A 15,595-nucleotide genomic window follows, 5' to 3' on the forward strand; every position below is an offset into this window, starting at 1 on the left:
GTGGGTTACAAAGTTTAGTCAATAGGCAGAAAAGAGGGGACATGATAGAAACTTATAAGATATTAATATCTTCTAAAACTGATGCAAAGGAAAATTTTCAATCCTTTCTTTTAGCATTGCACGGTGATCAGCATTCATATTAGAAATTATAGACTTTACAACCATGTTATAAATAACTCTTTTAATTTCCCGACGTTTCGATCTTCATATTAAGATCATCATCTGGCGCATATACAAATATACAGAAGAAGCTGAGTTACATTACATACAGCAAGCTAGAGAAACAATGATTTGATCATAGGTAATTCTACTGGCATGACCTCTAGTGGGAAAAAAAAAAGAAATTTAGAAACTACATCAAGCTAAATTCTATTTATGATAACGTGATGTTCTATTTTTAGTATTACAATTGTTATTTTTGATTTAGGATCCTGGATTAACTATAGTCCTGTTTATAGTTACTCTTAGAGAGGAAGGTTCCGTGGGTCGAATATGTGTCTTCCATATGTTTGGGATTTTTAGACCATCATTATTGTTCAGATTGGGGTAGTCGATAATAATCTCACAGGCTTCCTTAAATTTGCATTCATACCATGTTCTGGTGTGATGTAGACAACTAGTGCTTTTCCAGTCAATTCTATGTCAGGTGTTCAAGGGCATGATGAGAAAGGCCAGCTTCACCATAATTATTATATTTAATGTGTCGTTTACGTTCTTTTTGTCTGATAGGAATTTTGCTTCCTGTTTCCCCTATATGTAAAAATGGATCTGCTAGTCTCAGACAATAATACATACCAACTCGTTAACTACAACCCAACCAATAGAATAAAAAAGAAAATAGAGAAACTACTTAAGTCAATTACCACATGGCCCGAAGATGCGGTCAAAAAACTATTTCCGCATTGCGCTCGTTCCCCCAGAATTTACGGGCTACCGAAAATACACAAAGAAAACACACCATTCCAGCCAATAGTCGAAGGAATAGATAGCCCGAATTATCACTTAGCCAAGAAATTAGTGGCAACACTCAAGGAGTTGGTAGGTCATTCCCCCTCCTATATCGGAAACACACAACACTTTAAAAACATTATCAAAGACATTACATTACAAAAAGATGATTTAATAATCAGTTTTGACATCTCTGCCCTCTTTACAAATATCCCAATCAATGACACAATCCTTCTTCTACAGAACAAATTCCCTCCAGATATCACGGTGCTCTTTTGCGCATGTATTATGTCTGGTTATTTTGTATGGCAAAACGCTTTCTACTCACAAAAAGAAGGCACAGCCATGGGCTCGTCATTATCCCCCTATTGCTAACTTTTATATGGAACATTTTGAGCAACATGCTTTAGATTCCTCTCCTTTAAAACCCAAAGTCTGGCTTAGATATGTCGATGTTTTCGCTATCTGGTCCCATGGCCGCCAGACACATTCCTTAGCCACCTAAACAAACAACACAAATACATACAGTTCACAATTGAGATTGAAAAACAGAACACACTTCCATTTCTAGATACACTTGTCACACGTCTTCCTTCTGGCAATCTTTCCTTCACTGCATACCGGAAACCAATACATACACATAAACTCCTACCACCACCCAACACAAAAACTAGGTGTCATTAATACTCTAAAAAACAGGGCTCTGAAGATTTGCTTCAGTGAACATGCACTGAAAGACAAATTTAAAGTCATCAGCAATACTTTTCAAAAAAATGGGTACAGCCAAAACACTATTAACAAAATTCTCTACAAGACCTCAATGAAAAACAAAGACAAACCAGACTACAATATAACTATAACCATTCCTTACATTAAAGGGACATCAGATAAACAGAATATTACAAAATACAACCTCAAAGTCACCTTTAAACCTCCTGCAAAATTAAAAAAACTTACTCAACTATCCAAAGACCCACTCCCTCCGCTGGCCCACCCTGGAGTATAACCGTATTTATTGCACCTGTAACATACCTTATATAGGGGAAACAGGATGCACAATTCCTATCAGACAAAAAGAACATAAACGACACATTAAATATAATAATTATGGTGAAGCTGGCCTTTCTCATCATGCCCTTGAACACCTTATATAGAATTGAGTACTAGTTGTCTACATCACACCAGAACATGGTATGAACGCAAATTTAAGGAAGCCTGTGAGATTATTATCAACCACCCCAATCTGAACAATAATGATAGTCTAAAAATCCCAAACATATGGAAGACACATATTCGACCCATGGAACCTTCCTCTCTAAGAGCAACTATAAATAGGACTACAGTTAATCCAGGATCCTAAATCAAAAATAACAATTGTAATACTAAAAATAGGACATCATTGTTACTGAAAGAAAACTATCTATAAGAAAGAATGTTTATTCATGTTATCATAAATAGAATTTAGCTTGATGTAGTTTCTAAATTTTTTTTTTTTTTTCACTAGAGGGCATGGCAGTAGAATAACTATGATCAAATCATTGTTTCTCTAGCTTGCTGTATGTAATGTAACTCAGTTTGTCCTGTATATTTGTATATGCTAGAGATGATGATCTTAATATGGACACTGTTGTAAAGTTCATAATTTCTAATATGAAATTTTTCAATATATAACAGAAAACTAGGGGTCATCTGTGGAAGTTGTGTAAAAGTGTGGTAAGTAAGGGTGAGCAGACTACAACTTTTGCATGGAGAGTGGTAAATGAGTGGAATGAATTGCGAGAATTAGTTGCAAGTGATCTGACAGTGAATGAATTTAAGGAGTGGTCTGATAGATTTTGTGAATAGAAACATTAGTGTGGATCTTCGGACTCCATGGAGATATCGTATAATGATAGCAATTTACAGTATTTGATCCACAGAAGGTAAGATATGAGAGTTGAAAAATTAAACGCATTATGTTAACCCTGAAACATTTTTTCAAGGCTTTTTCCATTTCAAACATACCCACAGTTATTTAGGCACACTTTTTTAGATGACGGCAAAGTGAGTATAGAAATAGATAATAAAATAACAAAAGCTGGTATGGTAAGGAGCCAGATGAATTCATATGAAATAATAGAGAAATTAACCAAACTAGATTAGCAGTATAAAACAGTATTTAAGCCATTTTTAACTCGCAGGTTTGAGAATTAGGTTAGAAATAAAAGAGGTGATCAAAGACTAGAGAGCAGAGATACGACAATTCTTGGAAAAGTTAAAGAAGTGAACTGAGGGCATCGTTAGCAGAATGCTTTAAAAATGAAGACATTAGAAAGGAACGTGACATTGTTAGCAATGAAGATCATGTGTAGAAAAGCGATATGAAAAGGTAGCAAAACAGATCACAAGATGGCAAGACAAAGGTACAAAGGAACACTGTAATCTAGTTAGATTGATGCAATCAGTAGTTTCATAGAAAGCAGAAATGCAAGATCTGACAATACTGGACTCCTAACAATTTGAAGGAAAACTGTTGACAGGAAGGTAATCAGCTATTATAATATTCTAAATGTAATATCTATTACGAAAAAATCATCTCACATCATTTGATATGCTATCAACTCTCAATATAATAAGCTTGTAATGATAAGAAAAACAGTATTATGGTAATAAGTTTGCTATAGTGAATATCCTTTACTATACTGAGACTAATATCACACTGAATTTCATAAAATGAGTGAGAGTTCACTGTAGCAATGAGTGTGGTACATTGAGTTGATTGCAATTTTAAGTTAGGAGAAATGCAGTTATTAATGTAAATTTATACAGATGTACATTTTGCATAAATGTTGACATCAGTGGATTACTCAGATTATTGCTATATGAAAATTCTAAGACTGTATCTAGAAACCAGAAGGGCAAGAGATGAACCTTCATCTCTAGCAAATAACTTCAAGAAAACATCAGTATAGTTTCATTGCCAGTATCATACACATTATTATTTTACCTATATAACTTTTTTTGAAAACAGCAACTCTATGACTTGCTATTAACCATGATTTCTGAAATCTTGTTTTTCTAAGATAGATTTTATCATAAATGCTTATAATTTAGATGCATTAATCTGAACTAAAACTTAAATTTATGGGAATAATATCACTTCACAATACATACGAGCCAATATGAAATGAACTGATATCAGAAAATATACTGTCAATTGTTCTGTCTGGTTGGGCTGACAATGCTGTGAATTCAAGTTTGCTAGCATCATTATCCTCTTGAGAATTGTATAAGTATACTAAAAAGTGGGAAATACTATTACGAAATAGTCCAACATCATTAGATGTAGCGACATAAGCTGCATCTATAGGAAATAAAAAAAATAATAAACAAATATTAATAATCAATTCAATACATAATAATATAATTTCAATTATCTCAATAGAAATAATTACATCAAACCTTAGCATTAAAATTCAGAAGTGTGAGTGTATATGAAAATAATTCTAACCATTTATTTCACACTGATGTCATATGCATAATGCAAAGAGAATATAGGGTGTTCAATTTATTATGCATTGCTTCAATGATGCAGACACTTTTATTATCTTATATCTTCTACATGAGCATGCAAAAACTTAGGTATTCAGTTGACGTGAGCTGCTAAAAAAGATAAGTATTAGTAGTAATTCTTGTAGAAAGGCTTATAGTTGATTATACATGATTACTAAATAACTTAAGGAATTCACAATGTATACTAGAATATAAATTAACTTTTAATATATATTTCCAATATTTCACAACATCACACTGCTATCTTCATGGGAACGTAACATAAAGACACGTGCACGCAGGCACTACAAACAGCAAATGAGGAACGAAGCGAGGAAGCTACTACTTTTCCTAAAGTCCTGATGGTGCCCCCTAGTGGGCTATATTAGGTACTCTTGGCCGTTCAGTTGAAGTTCTGATGTATGTCTCCCAAATTTGGGGCAGACTCACGCATCCAAATTAGTTGAGGTTTGGCATGTTTCTTAGGGCTGAGGCTGATGAATAGTCTTTCAAATTTGAACTTGCTGTGGTGTATTATTGTGGCTTTCTTCCACCGTATTCTGTGTCGTGTATCCAGAGCATGGTTTGCAAGCCCAGAGTGGCTGTGCTGGTGAAACCAGATGTAGTCCTTATGTTCTGAAATTCTGATATTCGCTGTCCTGCCTGTTTGGCCAAAGTAGGACAGCTTACAGCTGCAAGGGACCTGGTATACACCAGGTAGGTCTAGGGGAAGTGGTTGGTCTTTAGTGGGGTGCCCCGGATGTAGGGCATGGTGATGGATCTAGAGTAATCTTTGTTGTGAAGGGTTGTGGTTTACTGGGGGGGGGGAGCCATTGGCTGAGAAAGTGTTAAGGACGTGATTTAGTTCAGTGGTTAGGGCATTGTCATTTGAACAGATTAGTTTAACGCTGTTGTATAGTGTCTTAATAACTCCTTATTGTTGTGAGGGGGGGATGGTGGGATTGTTGGTGAATGTATCTGCCTGTATGGGTGGGTTTTCTATAAGCTGAGAAAACCAAGGTTCCATCAGGCTGGCGGGTGACTAGTGTGTCTAGGAAAGGGAGGCTATCGTTTTCTTCTTTTTTCAGGGTGAACTTGATTCTGGGGTATTGGTTGTTTAAGTGTGTAAGGAAGGAGAGGAGAGAAGTATTAGTAGTAAAAGAGGATAAGAAAGGATTATTGTGTTTATTTTGTTGCCAGTGATCTTTAAGTTTTCACTATTCAACTTGATGAATTTTTTTTTTTTTTGTACGATTGTGGTCTTTTTTCAGGATTTTATTGTCTTAGTATTGTATCAATCATATTCAGCATGGAAGCCCAGTTCTAACATGTTATTGTCCAGTCTACTACCATTTAAAAACTGTTATTCATACTGTAGTTGATGCTATGCATGTGGCATGTATGCATGCTATTGTTTCAAAATTTGGTAGGTGCAGGATGGGAATGTGTAAGTGTGCATGAAATGTAGTGAGTTAGAGATACCGAAGCTAAAAAACTATCTGACCACAGCAGTGGGATTGAATGGGATATCAGCAGTACTTGTTAAAGGAATGGACAAAGGAATTAGCTATTTCTCTGACCTGTTTATTCAACTTGAGGCTCAGCATGAGCACAGTCCCTTGGAAGGAGAGCAAGATAATTCTACTATACAAGGACAGAGCAAAGACAGAAGCAACCAATCTATATATATGTTGAAAGTAGTAATTAAGGTGTTAAGAGGATGATTACAATATGCACCTATGTGAATCTTGGGGACAGATCAATGGCACTTCGATCTTCTATAAGGTTATCATGGTTGTGTTAAAGGCAAGTCTTTTTGCAATTTGTTCCCATTTTATAAAAAAATAATACAAAGTTATATGTTGTGTGTCTCGATGTACTATTTCCTTTGTTCTGTTTCCTGCCAGTTCCTTTGTTTGGTTTCCAGTGATTTTCTTTTGTTATATTTCCTACTATTTTCACTGGTTATATTTCCATTTCCTTTGTTTTCTGATTCTGTCATCATGTGCTAGGAAATTCAAGTCAAGATAGTGAAGATTTCTGTTCTTATTTTTGTAACAGTGAGCTTAAAATAGCATTGGTTATCTCACTAGAGAGCTTCCACCCTCTCTAGTGAGAAATGTCAGATATTACCCATCTCACATTTCTGCACCTCTTTCACTGTCACACACTTCTACCACTTCCCTTCATTATCATGATGTAAGCAGTTTCTTTTTCTCTCCCATAGTCCTAAATGGACCGTTGGATCATTCATGGCTGGTAGATGATGCTCTTTGTTATCCTCCTCCAATTATCTCGGTCTCTTGTTCTTGATGTCAGTTGAGAAAGGGAGGAATTTGTCCATTGATCCCGGAACAATTCCTTCTAATGTTTGCTTTGGAATGCCATTAGCCCTCTCCACATGTCTGAACTATTTCATCTGTCTTCTTCTGATGACTGTCAGAATATTTTCCTTTTTTTTCCCCTCTATTAAATTAATCAGTTTCCAAACATTTTCATTGGTTTCGTGAGCAGTATAGGGAATTCTCAAGCGTCTTCTGTAAGTTTTCATTTCAAAAGACAGGAGTCCCCTCTCATCTTCCCTCAATAAAGTCCAGGCCTCACAACCATACAAGAGGATAGAATTCACCAAGATCAATTAATCTTAGTCTGGTTGTGATTGCTATTCTGTTATCTCTCCACAATGGTTTTAACTTTTGTAGGGCTACAGTTGTCTCAGCATGCTTCCTTCCTAGATAAGTGATCTCAATTTGTTTGTCAATTTGTATCTATAAGGGTTCAATGTCTGCTTTTGAGGTTATCATTATTTTTGTTTTTTGCAGGTTTATGTATAATCCATATTTTAAAAATTTTTTTAATGTTCCGAAAATGCGGCTGGTTATCGCTTGTAATTCTTCTTCACTTTCTGCCAGAAGATCGATATCGTCTGCAAAATGTAAGTTGTTTATTCTTAGTCCGCCAACTACTATTCTAGCGTCATATTCATGAAGAGCTTCATCTATGACATATTCCAGAAAACAATCAAAAAGAAGAGGTGACAAGATGCATCCCCATCTTACCCTCCGTTCTGCCCAGAACAGTTCACTGCTGTAATTTTTAATTTCAATTCTCATATCAGATGAGGAGTAAAGAGATTTAATAATCCTAATGATTTTATTGTCTATACCATAATATTCTCAAATTTTCCATAATGCCTCATGCCATATTGAGTCAAAAGCTTTTTGAAGGTCTAAAAAGTTGTGACAAATTATTTTGTTGTTATTATTGTTTTTATTATGTTATTATTTTTTTTATTAAATTATTTTGTTTTGTAAGCAGTTTACCCCCACTAAAAGAACAGTGATCAGTACATTGCTATTTTAATGAGTATATACTTTTGGACACAGTATATGTGTCAAAAATGTTTCTTAGAAGCTAAAAAAAATAACCCATCTGAAAATCCAAAATGTTTGTTCATATGGTTGGTTTTTAATACATGTTTGTACCATATCTTTGTTTCATAAGATGCACAACCAGAAGTAAAGAATAATAAGGATTTCTAACCAGAGAGACTACAGTAAAAGAGTTATATATGCATGCAAACAACCAAAAACAGGTCTAATTATGTAATCAACATGTTCTGAACACTGAGGGTCGGAAAAAAGTCACATAACTAATGGTCTTATACCTGACCTGATTCTCAGGGTACTTATTTCAGAAGTTCTCTTGATACTTCTTCAAAATGTGTAATGGATACAAATCTCAGCATTAACTTGTGTGACTGTTAAAATAGTTACTTTAAAATGTCGTAAAATTTAATGCAAATGGCATGAATATTAAAACACACCTGACTAGTGGTTTTAGTTAGAATGTTCCTAAGAAAGATGTAACCTAGATGATGTCTGGCAAAGGTGTTAAAAACTCACAAACTCTGCTCCATGTTTTGATGATCAATTTCCATGTATAATCACAAATACTAAAAATAAATGCAGTTAAGCCTCATCATTTAAGTATGTATACTTATATGAAATCCTACTAAATAAAAAGTATAGGACATTATATTCAGGCAATAATAATCAAACTAAGAGGAAGGCGCAGAATTAGCATTCAACACAACACAAAGATAATCTTCTTGTTTGGAAGGCAATTTCAAGTAGAGTAATGTGGACAATCTTTGAAATGGGGAAAAAGAAACTTATTTGTGCCTATGGTCCCACAGAAGACTCTCCTAAGGAAGATTTGGAGAACATTTTTGAATCATAAAACAGGAAGCCAACATACAGATAATGAAAAAAGTGGTCCTTGTTAAAGAATTAAACAAGCAGAGTCTTAATAATCCAAAATAATCACTCGAAGTTCTGACCTTCACATTAACGTCATCATATATACAAAGAAACAAGCTGCTCTACAATCTACATGGTAAGCTAAAGTTACTGGTCAACCGTTAAAACTATTATTGGCCTGACCTCTAGTGAAAAAAAAACCTTGCTACAAAGCTAGAGTCCTGTTATTATTAGTATCTATTAAGTTACAAAATTAAACTAGAGAGCAACATGTTCTCTCTTTCTATCACACACACACACATACACACAAAGTTACTCATATAAATTAAAAAACATACCAGTATGGATGGTGGCCAATAAAAGCTGAAAAATTGCTTAGAGTCCTGAAGTCAGGGGTTTCCTGAAAACTTGAACTAAGTGGGCTGAATGTGTGCCATCCAACAAATGCTGACTTTAGGACTAAGTAATTTTTCAGCTTTTATTGGCCACCATCCATACTGGTTTGTTTTAATTTATATATATACTTATATGAGTAACTTATATGAGGGTTGCTTAAGGGTCAAAGCTGCATAACTGAGAGAAGATCTCCACATAGCCTTTAAAGGAATGCGGAGAACCAACCAGGGGTTCTGACCTAATGTCCAATCCAAACCTTCTCGTGGTGAAGGTTTGGATTGTGCATTAGGTAGATGCCCAACAGGAATCTACCTGGATAGTGAACAAACGAGGATGGACTGAAAATTTGGGATTCAGTCGACATAATTGTATTCTTATTGGCTTAAACCAAAATAAAAAATGATGGTACAACATGATAGAATTTCATTCCGGCTTAGGTGTCGTCCGGTTAAACAAAGCCTCCATTGCTTTCACCAGAGAACCAGGGCAAACAGCAAAAAGTCAGCTACTAGAACAAATCCTGAAACACATCCCAACTCAACATAACCAAGTTCAAGATCAGTACTATCAATATAAGAAGCATGAACACAGAAATGGAGCTAGCTGAGGAACTGGATAAGTACCAGATTGACATAATAGGGGTGATTGAAACAAAAAAGACAGAAACTGGTGAGATCTTTCTGAGCAATAAATACAAAATGTTATATTCAGGCAACGACAATCAAGGAAAAGGAGTAGATATAGTATTCAACACTAAATATGAGGCTAATCTTCTCGAATGGCAGGCAGGCAATATCAAGTAGAGTGATATGGACAAATATCAGAATGAGGGAACCGAACAATGAGACTTATTTGTGCCTATGGTTCCACAGAAGGTTTTCCAACATAAAAATGTGCACATGGCAAGAAGAGGCAAGGAATAAGAAAAGTCTCATTGACTATGTTATTGTTGATAGTGATATTTTTTCAATGGTGCAGGACACCAGAGTGTACAGAAGATTTGAAATTGAAAGTGATCACCATTTAGTCTTGAACAGGATAAAATTGAATTTCATATTGAAAAAGAGAACATTTAAGAAATGTTATAAAGCAAATAAAAGTTGAGCATCTCTTAGATGCGAACTGAAGACTAAAATACACAACATTATTCAAGAAAAAATGACAGAGTAAGAAAACAGGAACCAAACTTTAAAGATTCAGTGGCAAATCCTGAAGAAAACATTGACTGATTCAGCCAAAGAGGCATGTGGTGAAGTTGTCTGCAATGATAGCAAAATCAGAACTTCATGGTGGACACAGGAAGTTAAAAAGGCAGTGAAAGAAAATAAAAAAGGCATATCAAAAGTTCCTGGCAAATCAGTCGGCTTGTGCTCTTAGAGAATACAGAGACAAATGTAAGAAAGCTACAAATTGCATAAAACTAGATGAACAAAATCCATGGGAAGACTTTGGTAAGAACATAGAAAATAAATATCAATAAAGTGGCAAGATATTCTGGAAGCTGTTGAAAAAAGGTCAGAAATGGAGGAAAGAATGCTGTAAAAGGAATTAGAGATGATAAAGGTGACATGAAAACAAATATTCTTGATGTATCGAGTAATTACTTTGAAAAATTGTCAAATGAAACAATCAGTGATAGCACAGTGGTAAAAAAAACACTCAACAGGTATGCACTCAGGAATACATATCCATACTTGAAGCAGAAGAAGCCATCAAAAGCTTGAAATGTGGAAAGGCAGCTGGAAAGTGAAAAGTCTTAGAGTGGCAGCCTGCATAGTTCAGAAGGCCTGGACAGAGGGATGAATTCCAGATGATTGGAGTAGAGTACCAACATATAAAAAGGAGAATAAAACTGAATATGAGAATTATAGTAGGGAAATATTGGGTATTTCCCTACTGACTGTTACTGGTAAAATTTATGCAAGTATACTTGAGAAACAGCTAAGAACAAAGGTGGAAGGGAAATTTAGTGTAAAACAAGCTGGATTCAGGCCAAATAGAGATTGAGATTGTCAGGATGATCAGATTTTCACTTTAAGACCAATAGTCAAGAAATCTTGGGAATATAATGAAGATCTGTAAGTGTTGTAGATATGGAAAAGGCATATGACAAGATACCAAGAGAAAAACTATTCAAAACGCTACAGTTATATGGTATCAATGGGGCATTATATCAAGCAATGTAGTCTTTATTTGACTTGTAAGTCAGCAGCTACAATTGAAGTACATGAAGATGGTTTAATGTTAAATCTGGTGTGAGACAAGGATGTACATTATCCCCTCTGTTATTCATTATCTATATGGATCACATTATGAAGGAAAGTGGTATTAAACTTATCAAAATTGGAGATATTAATCTCAGCTCTTTGCTTTATAGGGATGATGTTATATTTCTAAATAAATCTGCTACAAGTCTGCAAGATTCCCTGACTAAACTGAATAACTGTTGTAATAGATATGGTATGAAGGTCAGCAATAAAAAGACAGATACAATGGAAATAGGCAGAAGCACTGAAAATATCAACTGCATTGTGAATGTTAGTAAAAATGGTAAATTAAATATGGAAATAGACAATTGATCAAAGACTAGAGACACCACAGATATGAGTCCTGATAAAGATTAATAATAACCAAAATAATCACTCGATGTTTTGACCTTCAATGAAGGTCATCATATATACAAAGAAACAAGCTGCAGTACAATCTACATGATAAGGAGCATGAGCAGATAGCATCAATGGCAATATCATATTTAAGAAAGAGCTTGGCATTGTTAACATCCAGGAATGTGTTAGCAGAGCTAACCTCAGGTGGTATGATCATAGAATGGGAGAGGAAATATTAGTAAAATAAGTGTTCTCTGCCAGGTTGGCAGGAAAAAGACCCAGAAATAGGTAGATTGATACAGTAAAAAGCATCATAGAAGACAGAAATATAAGATCTGATAATGGTGGAGTGTTGACAGGTAACAGTTTGATTTGGAGGAAAATTGTTTGTAAGAAGTTAATAATGATTTAAGTTCTTCATGTAATACTATCATAATATCCTGTACACCCCTGAGAGAGGGGGGGGGGGGTGATTGAGACAGCCTTCCCGAAATGAACACTATTTCATCACATCTAGTCGGAGAAGCTGGTCACTTCTGAGAAAATCAGGTGGAGTAGCGTCAACGACACACAAAACAACAGAGATAACTCCTGATCAAATGGCTAACCATTTACTGAAAACCTCCAAGATTCATCCCAGCTTTACCAGAAAAATTGCTGTTCAAACTTCCATCAGACAAATCCTGAAGATGGAACCCGAGCTTCCTGAACTAGTACACCTAGTATCTCGGGAAGATGTACAAATAGCCTTAAAACTTACCAAGAATGGCAAAGCTGCAGGAGTGGATTGTATACTCCCTTAGTTCCTAGAGCATCTTGGTCAACATGGCCAAACATGGCTGGCTGCCCTTTTCTCAGAAATCATCATGACTGGTAAATTACCAAAGCTATGGCGGGAAGCCAAAATAATTGCCATGCCTAAACCAGGGAAAGATCCAAATGATATGAAAAACCTACGACCTATCGCCTTGCTTTGCACCACCTTTAAGCTCTTTGAAAGAATTCTCCTTAAAAGAATTTCACCACTCATCGAAAGAGCACTCCCTACTGAACAAGCTAGCTTCAGGAGAGGAAGAAGTTGCTGTGACCAGGTCATGACAACTCAAATTGAAGCAGGCTTCCAGAAGAAACTTAAATATGAAGCCACTTTCATTGACCTAACATCTGCTTATGACACTGTCTGGATCAGGGGCCTCCTCCTAAAACTAGGAAATATTATAAAGTGTAAAAAAACTTTACAACTTTTTGAATCTATTCTCTCCAACAGAAAGATCCGGGTCCATATTGGTGGAAAAAAGAGCAGGCCCAGATTCCTTCACATAACACAGAGTCCTCAGGGCTCTGTGTTATCCCCTATACTTTTTAATATCTACGTGTATGATCTACCTCATACCAGATCAAGCAAGTAAATGTATGCCGATGACCTAGCGATCTTACATCAATCCACCTCCTTTACCAACCTAGAATCACCTTGAATACAGACCTGAACACCCTGGAAGAGTACTTCAAGCAGTGATACTTGAAGCCAAATCGAACGAAAACAGTGTCCTCAGTATTTCACCTGTACAATGCAGAGGCGAATCGACAACTCAACCTTTCTTTATGTGGAAAATGGTAGAACATGAGCTTCACCCAAAATACCATGGAGTGAGCCTGGACAGAAGCCTAACCTATAAAAGGCACATCATCAACCACTCCAATAAAATTAAAACCAGAAATAATATCATTTCAAGGCTTGTTGGAACAACCTGGGGTTGTGGTTAGAAGTCCTAAGGTTGTCTGCACTAGCCTTCGCATTCTCTGCAGCAGAATATTGTGCCCCTGTCTGGGAAAGGGGTACACACACTAACATTATAGAAACCCAGCTAAACTCTACCATGCACACAATTAGCGGAAACAGTGAGAAGCACCCCTCTCTCCTGGCTGCCTATTCTATCTAACATTGCTCTATCTAACAAAAAAAACAGTACTAAATTCAAAGTAGTATTATTCTCTATAACAGCATTTAAAAACATTTTGCATAAATTGGCTCACACATTAATTTTATTAGCAAGCAGAAAAACACTTTTAGAAAACATATATCTTGGCTTAAAATAATAAAGTAGACAATGTGTGTGTGTAATAATGACCATATACTAGTTTTTGAGTATTTAAGAACAGCAAACATTGTTTAATTCATTTAAAGCAAGAATACTGCACATAGACTTACCATTTGGGACCTTTTCTTCACCAACATATGAGATGCAGAAATTAAATTTCTGAGAAGAATAACCAAGAGGTAGAGGTTCTGATGGATTTTCATCATGAATTCTAATAAAAATTGTATTTGTTATTGAAGTTAAATCATCTGCAATGGTACTTATTAAAAGTCACTGTAAATAAAGTTATTTTTCTTTAGCAAATTGTTTCATAATATAAGAATACTGTTAAATGCTACATAAAAGTCCAAGAATGAATGCCTTCGAGAAATTTGTTTAGCTGAGAGAGAGACTAGTAGTCTAATCGAACGATTCCTGGAAACTTTTAATATTAACCAATATCCTTTGTTAAATCATAGAATATTTACTGCTGGCTTATTTGTAGAAATTAAATACAGAAACGAATTTATTTTCCACAACCAAGACTTCAAACACATTGCTAAAGGTTTCTATTGGATCAATAAACTATAATAAATTTAGTTTAATCCTTTATCCAAGTGTGAGGAAACAAAGTTTGCACCTGAAAGTATCTTCAGGACTAGGGTAAGGTGGTACAACACTGGGCAACTTGTTGCAAAGGTGGAGGAAGATAACATCACTCCTATCTCAGTATCTCCCATAATACAAAACACATCTCCTTGGAGATATGTATAATGTTATGCATTAAGGGAAAGGCCACTACCCAGACTAGTCTCGACCTTTATTGAGGTCTCTTCAGTGGGAGCCTTTTGCATTATGGGAGATACTGAGATAGGAGTGATGTTAGCTTGCTCCACCTTTACAAGGTGGAGCAAGTTGCCCAGTGTTGTACAACACGAGTTGCCCAGTGTTGTACCACCCTACCCCAGTCCTGAAGATACTTTCAGGTGCAAACTTTGCTCACACTTGGATAAAGGATTAAACTAAATTTATTATAGTCTAACCAAGTGAAAAATAAACTTTCAACATCTTTCTCTAAATCCAGAGTAATTTAATAAAAAGGTGGCACACCGTTTGGCAACTCCTATAGGTAGAGATGACCTTGCTAATGCTTCTGCCTGGTATCTCCACTTGGGCCTGGCTCCCACTGAAGAGACCTGAATAAAGGTCAAAACTAGTCTGGGTAGTGGCCAATCCCTTAATGCATAATATTATACATATCCGCAAGGAGATGTGTTTTGCATTATGGGAGATATTCGGATAGGAGTGTTGTTAGCTTGGTCCACCTTTGCAAGGAGTTGCCCGGTGTTGTACTACCTTACTAGAGTAAGGTAGTACAACACCTACCTTACCCCAGTAAGGTAATACAACACCATATTCAGTCCTGAAGATATTTTCAGGCACAAACTTTGTTTGCTCACACTTGGATAAAGGATTAAACTAAATTTATTATAGTAACCAAGTGAAAAAGAAACTTTCAACATCTTTCTCTAAATCCAGAGTAATTTAATAAAAAGGTGGCACACCGTTTGGCAACTCCTATAGGTAGAGATCACCTTGCTAATGCTTCTGCCTGGTATCTCCACTTGGGCCTGGCTCCCACTGAAGAGACCTGAATAAAGGTCAAAACTAGTCTGGATAGTGGAACTTCCCTTAATGCATAACATTATACATATCCGCAAGGAGATATGTTTTGCATTATGGGAGATACTGAGATAGGAGTGATGTTAGCTTA

At 35.8% G+C, this 15,595-nt stretch overlaps 1 protein-coding gene across 1 annotated transcript in view; it reads right to left on the reverse strand.

The window, feature by feature from the left end:
* Positions 1-15,595, reverse strand: part of LOC150103130 (uncharacterized) — a 607,032-nt gene that overhangs the window by 88,144 nt on the left and 503,293 nt on the right. The window contains exons 27-28 of the mRNA XM_090397550.1: positions 13,953-14,053; positions 4,102-4,291 (exon numbers count right to left, since the gene is read on the reverse strand). Coding sequence (XP_090253676.1) covers positions 4,102-4,291; positions 13,953-14,053 — 291 coding nt within the window. The remainder of the gene's footprint in view (positions 1-4,101; positions 4,292-13,952; positions 14,054-15,595) is intronic.

Source organism: Typopeltis vanoorti, chromosome 9 (assembly GCF_054136105.1).
Source record: "Typopeltis vanoorti isolate ZY-2024b chromosome 9, IOZ_Tvanoo_1.0, whole genome shotgun sequence".
Taxonomy (NCBI): Eukaryota; Metazoa; Arthropoda; class Arachnida; order Uropygi; family Thelyphonidae; genus Typopeltis; species Typopeltis vanoorti.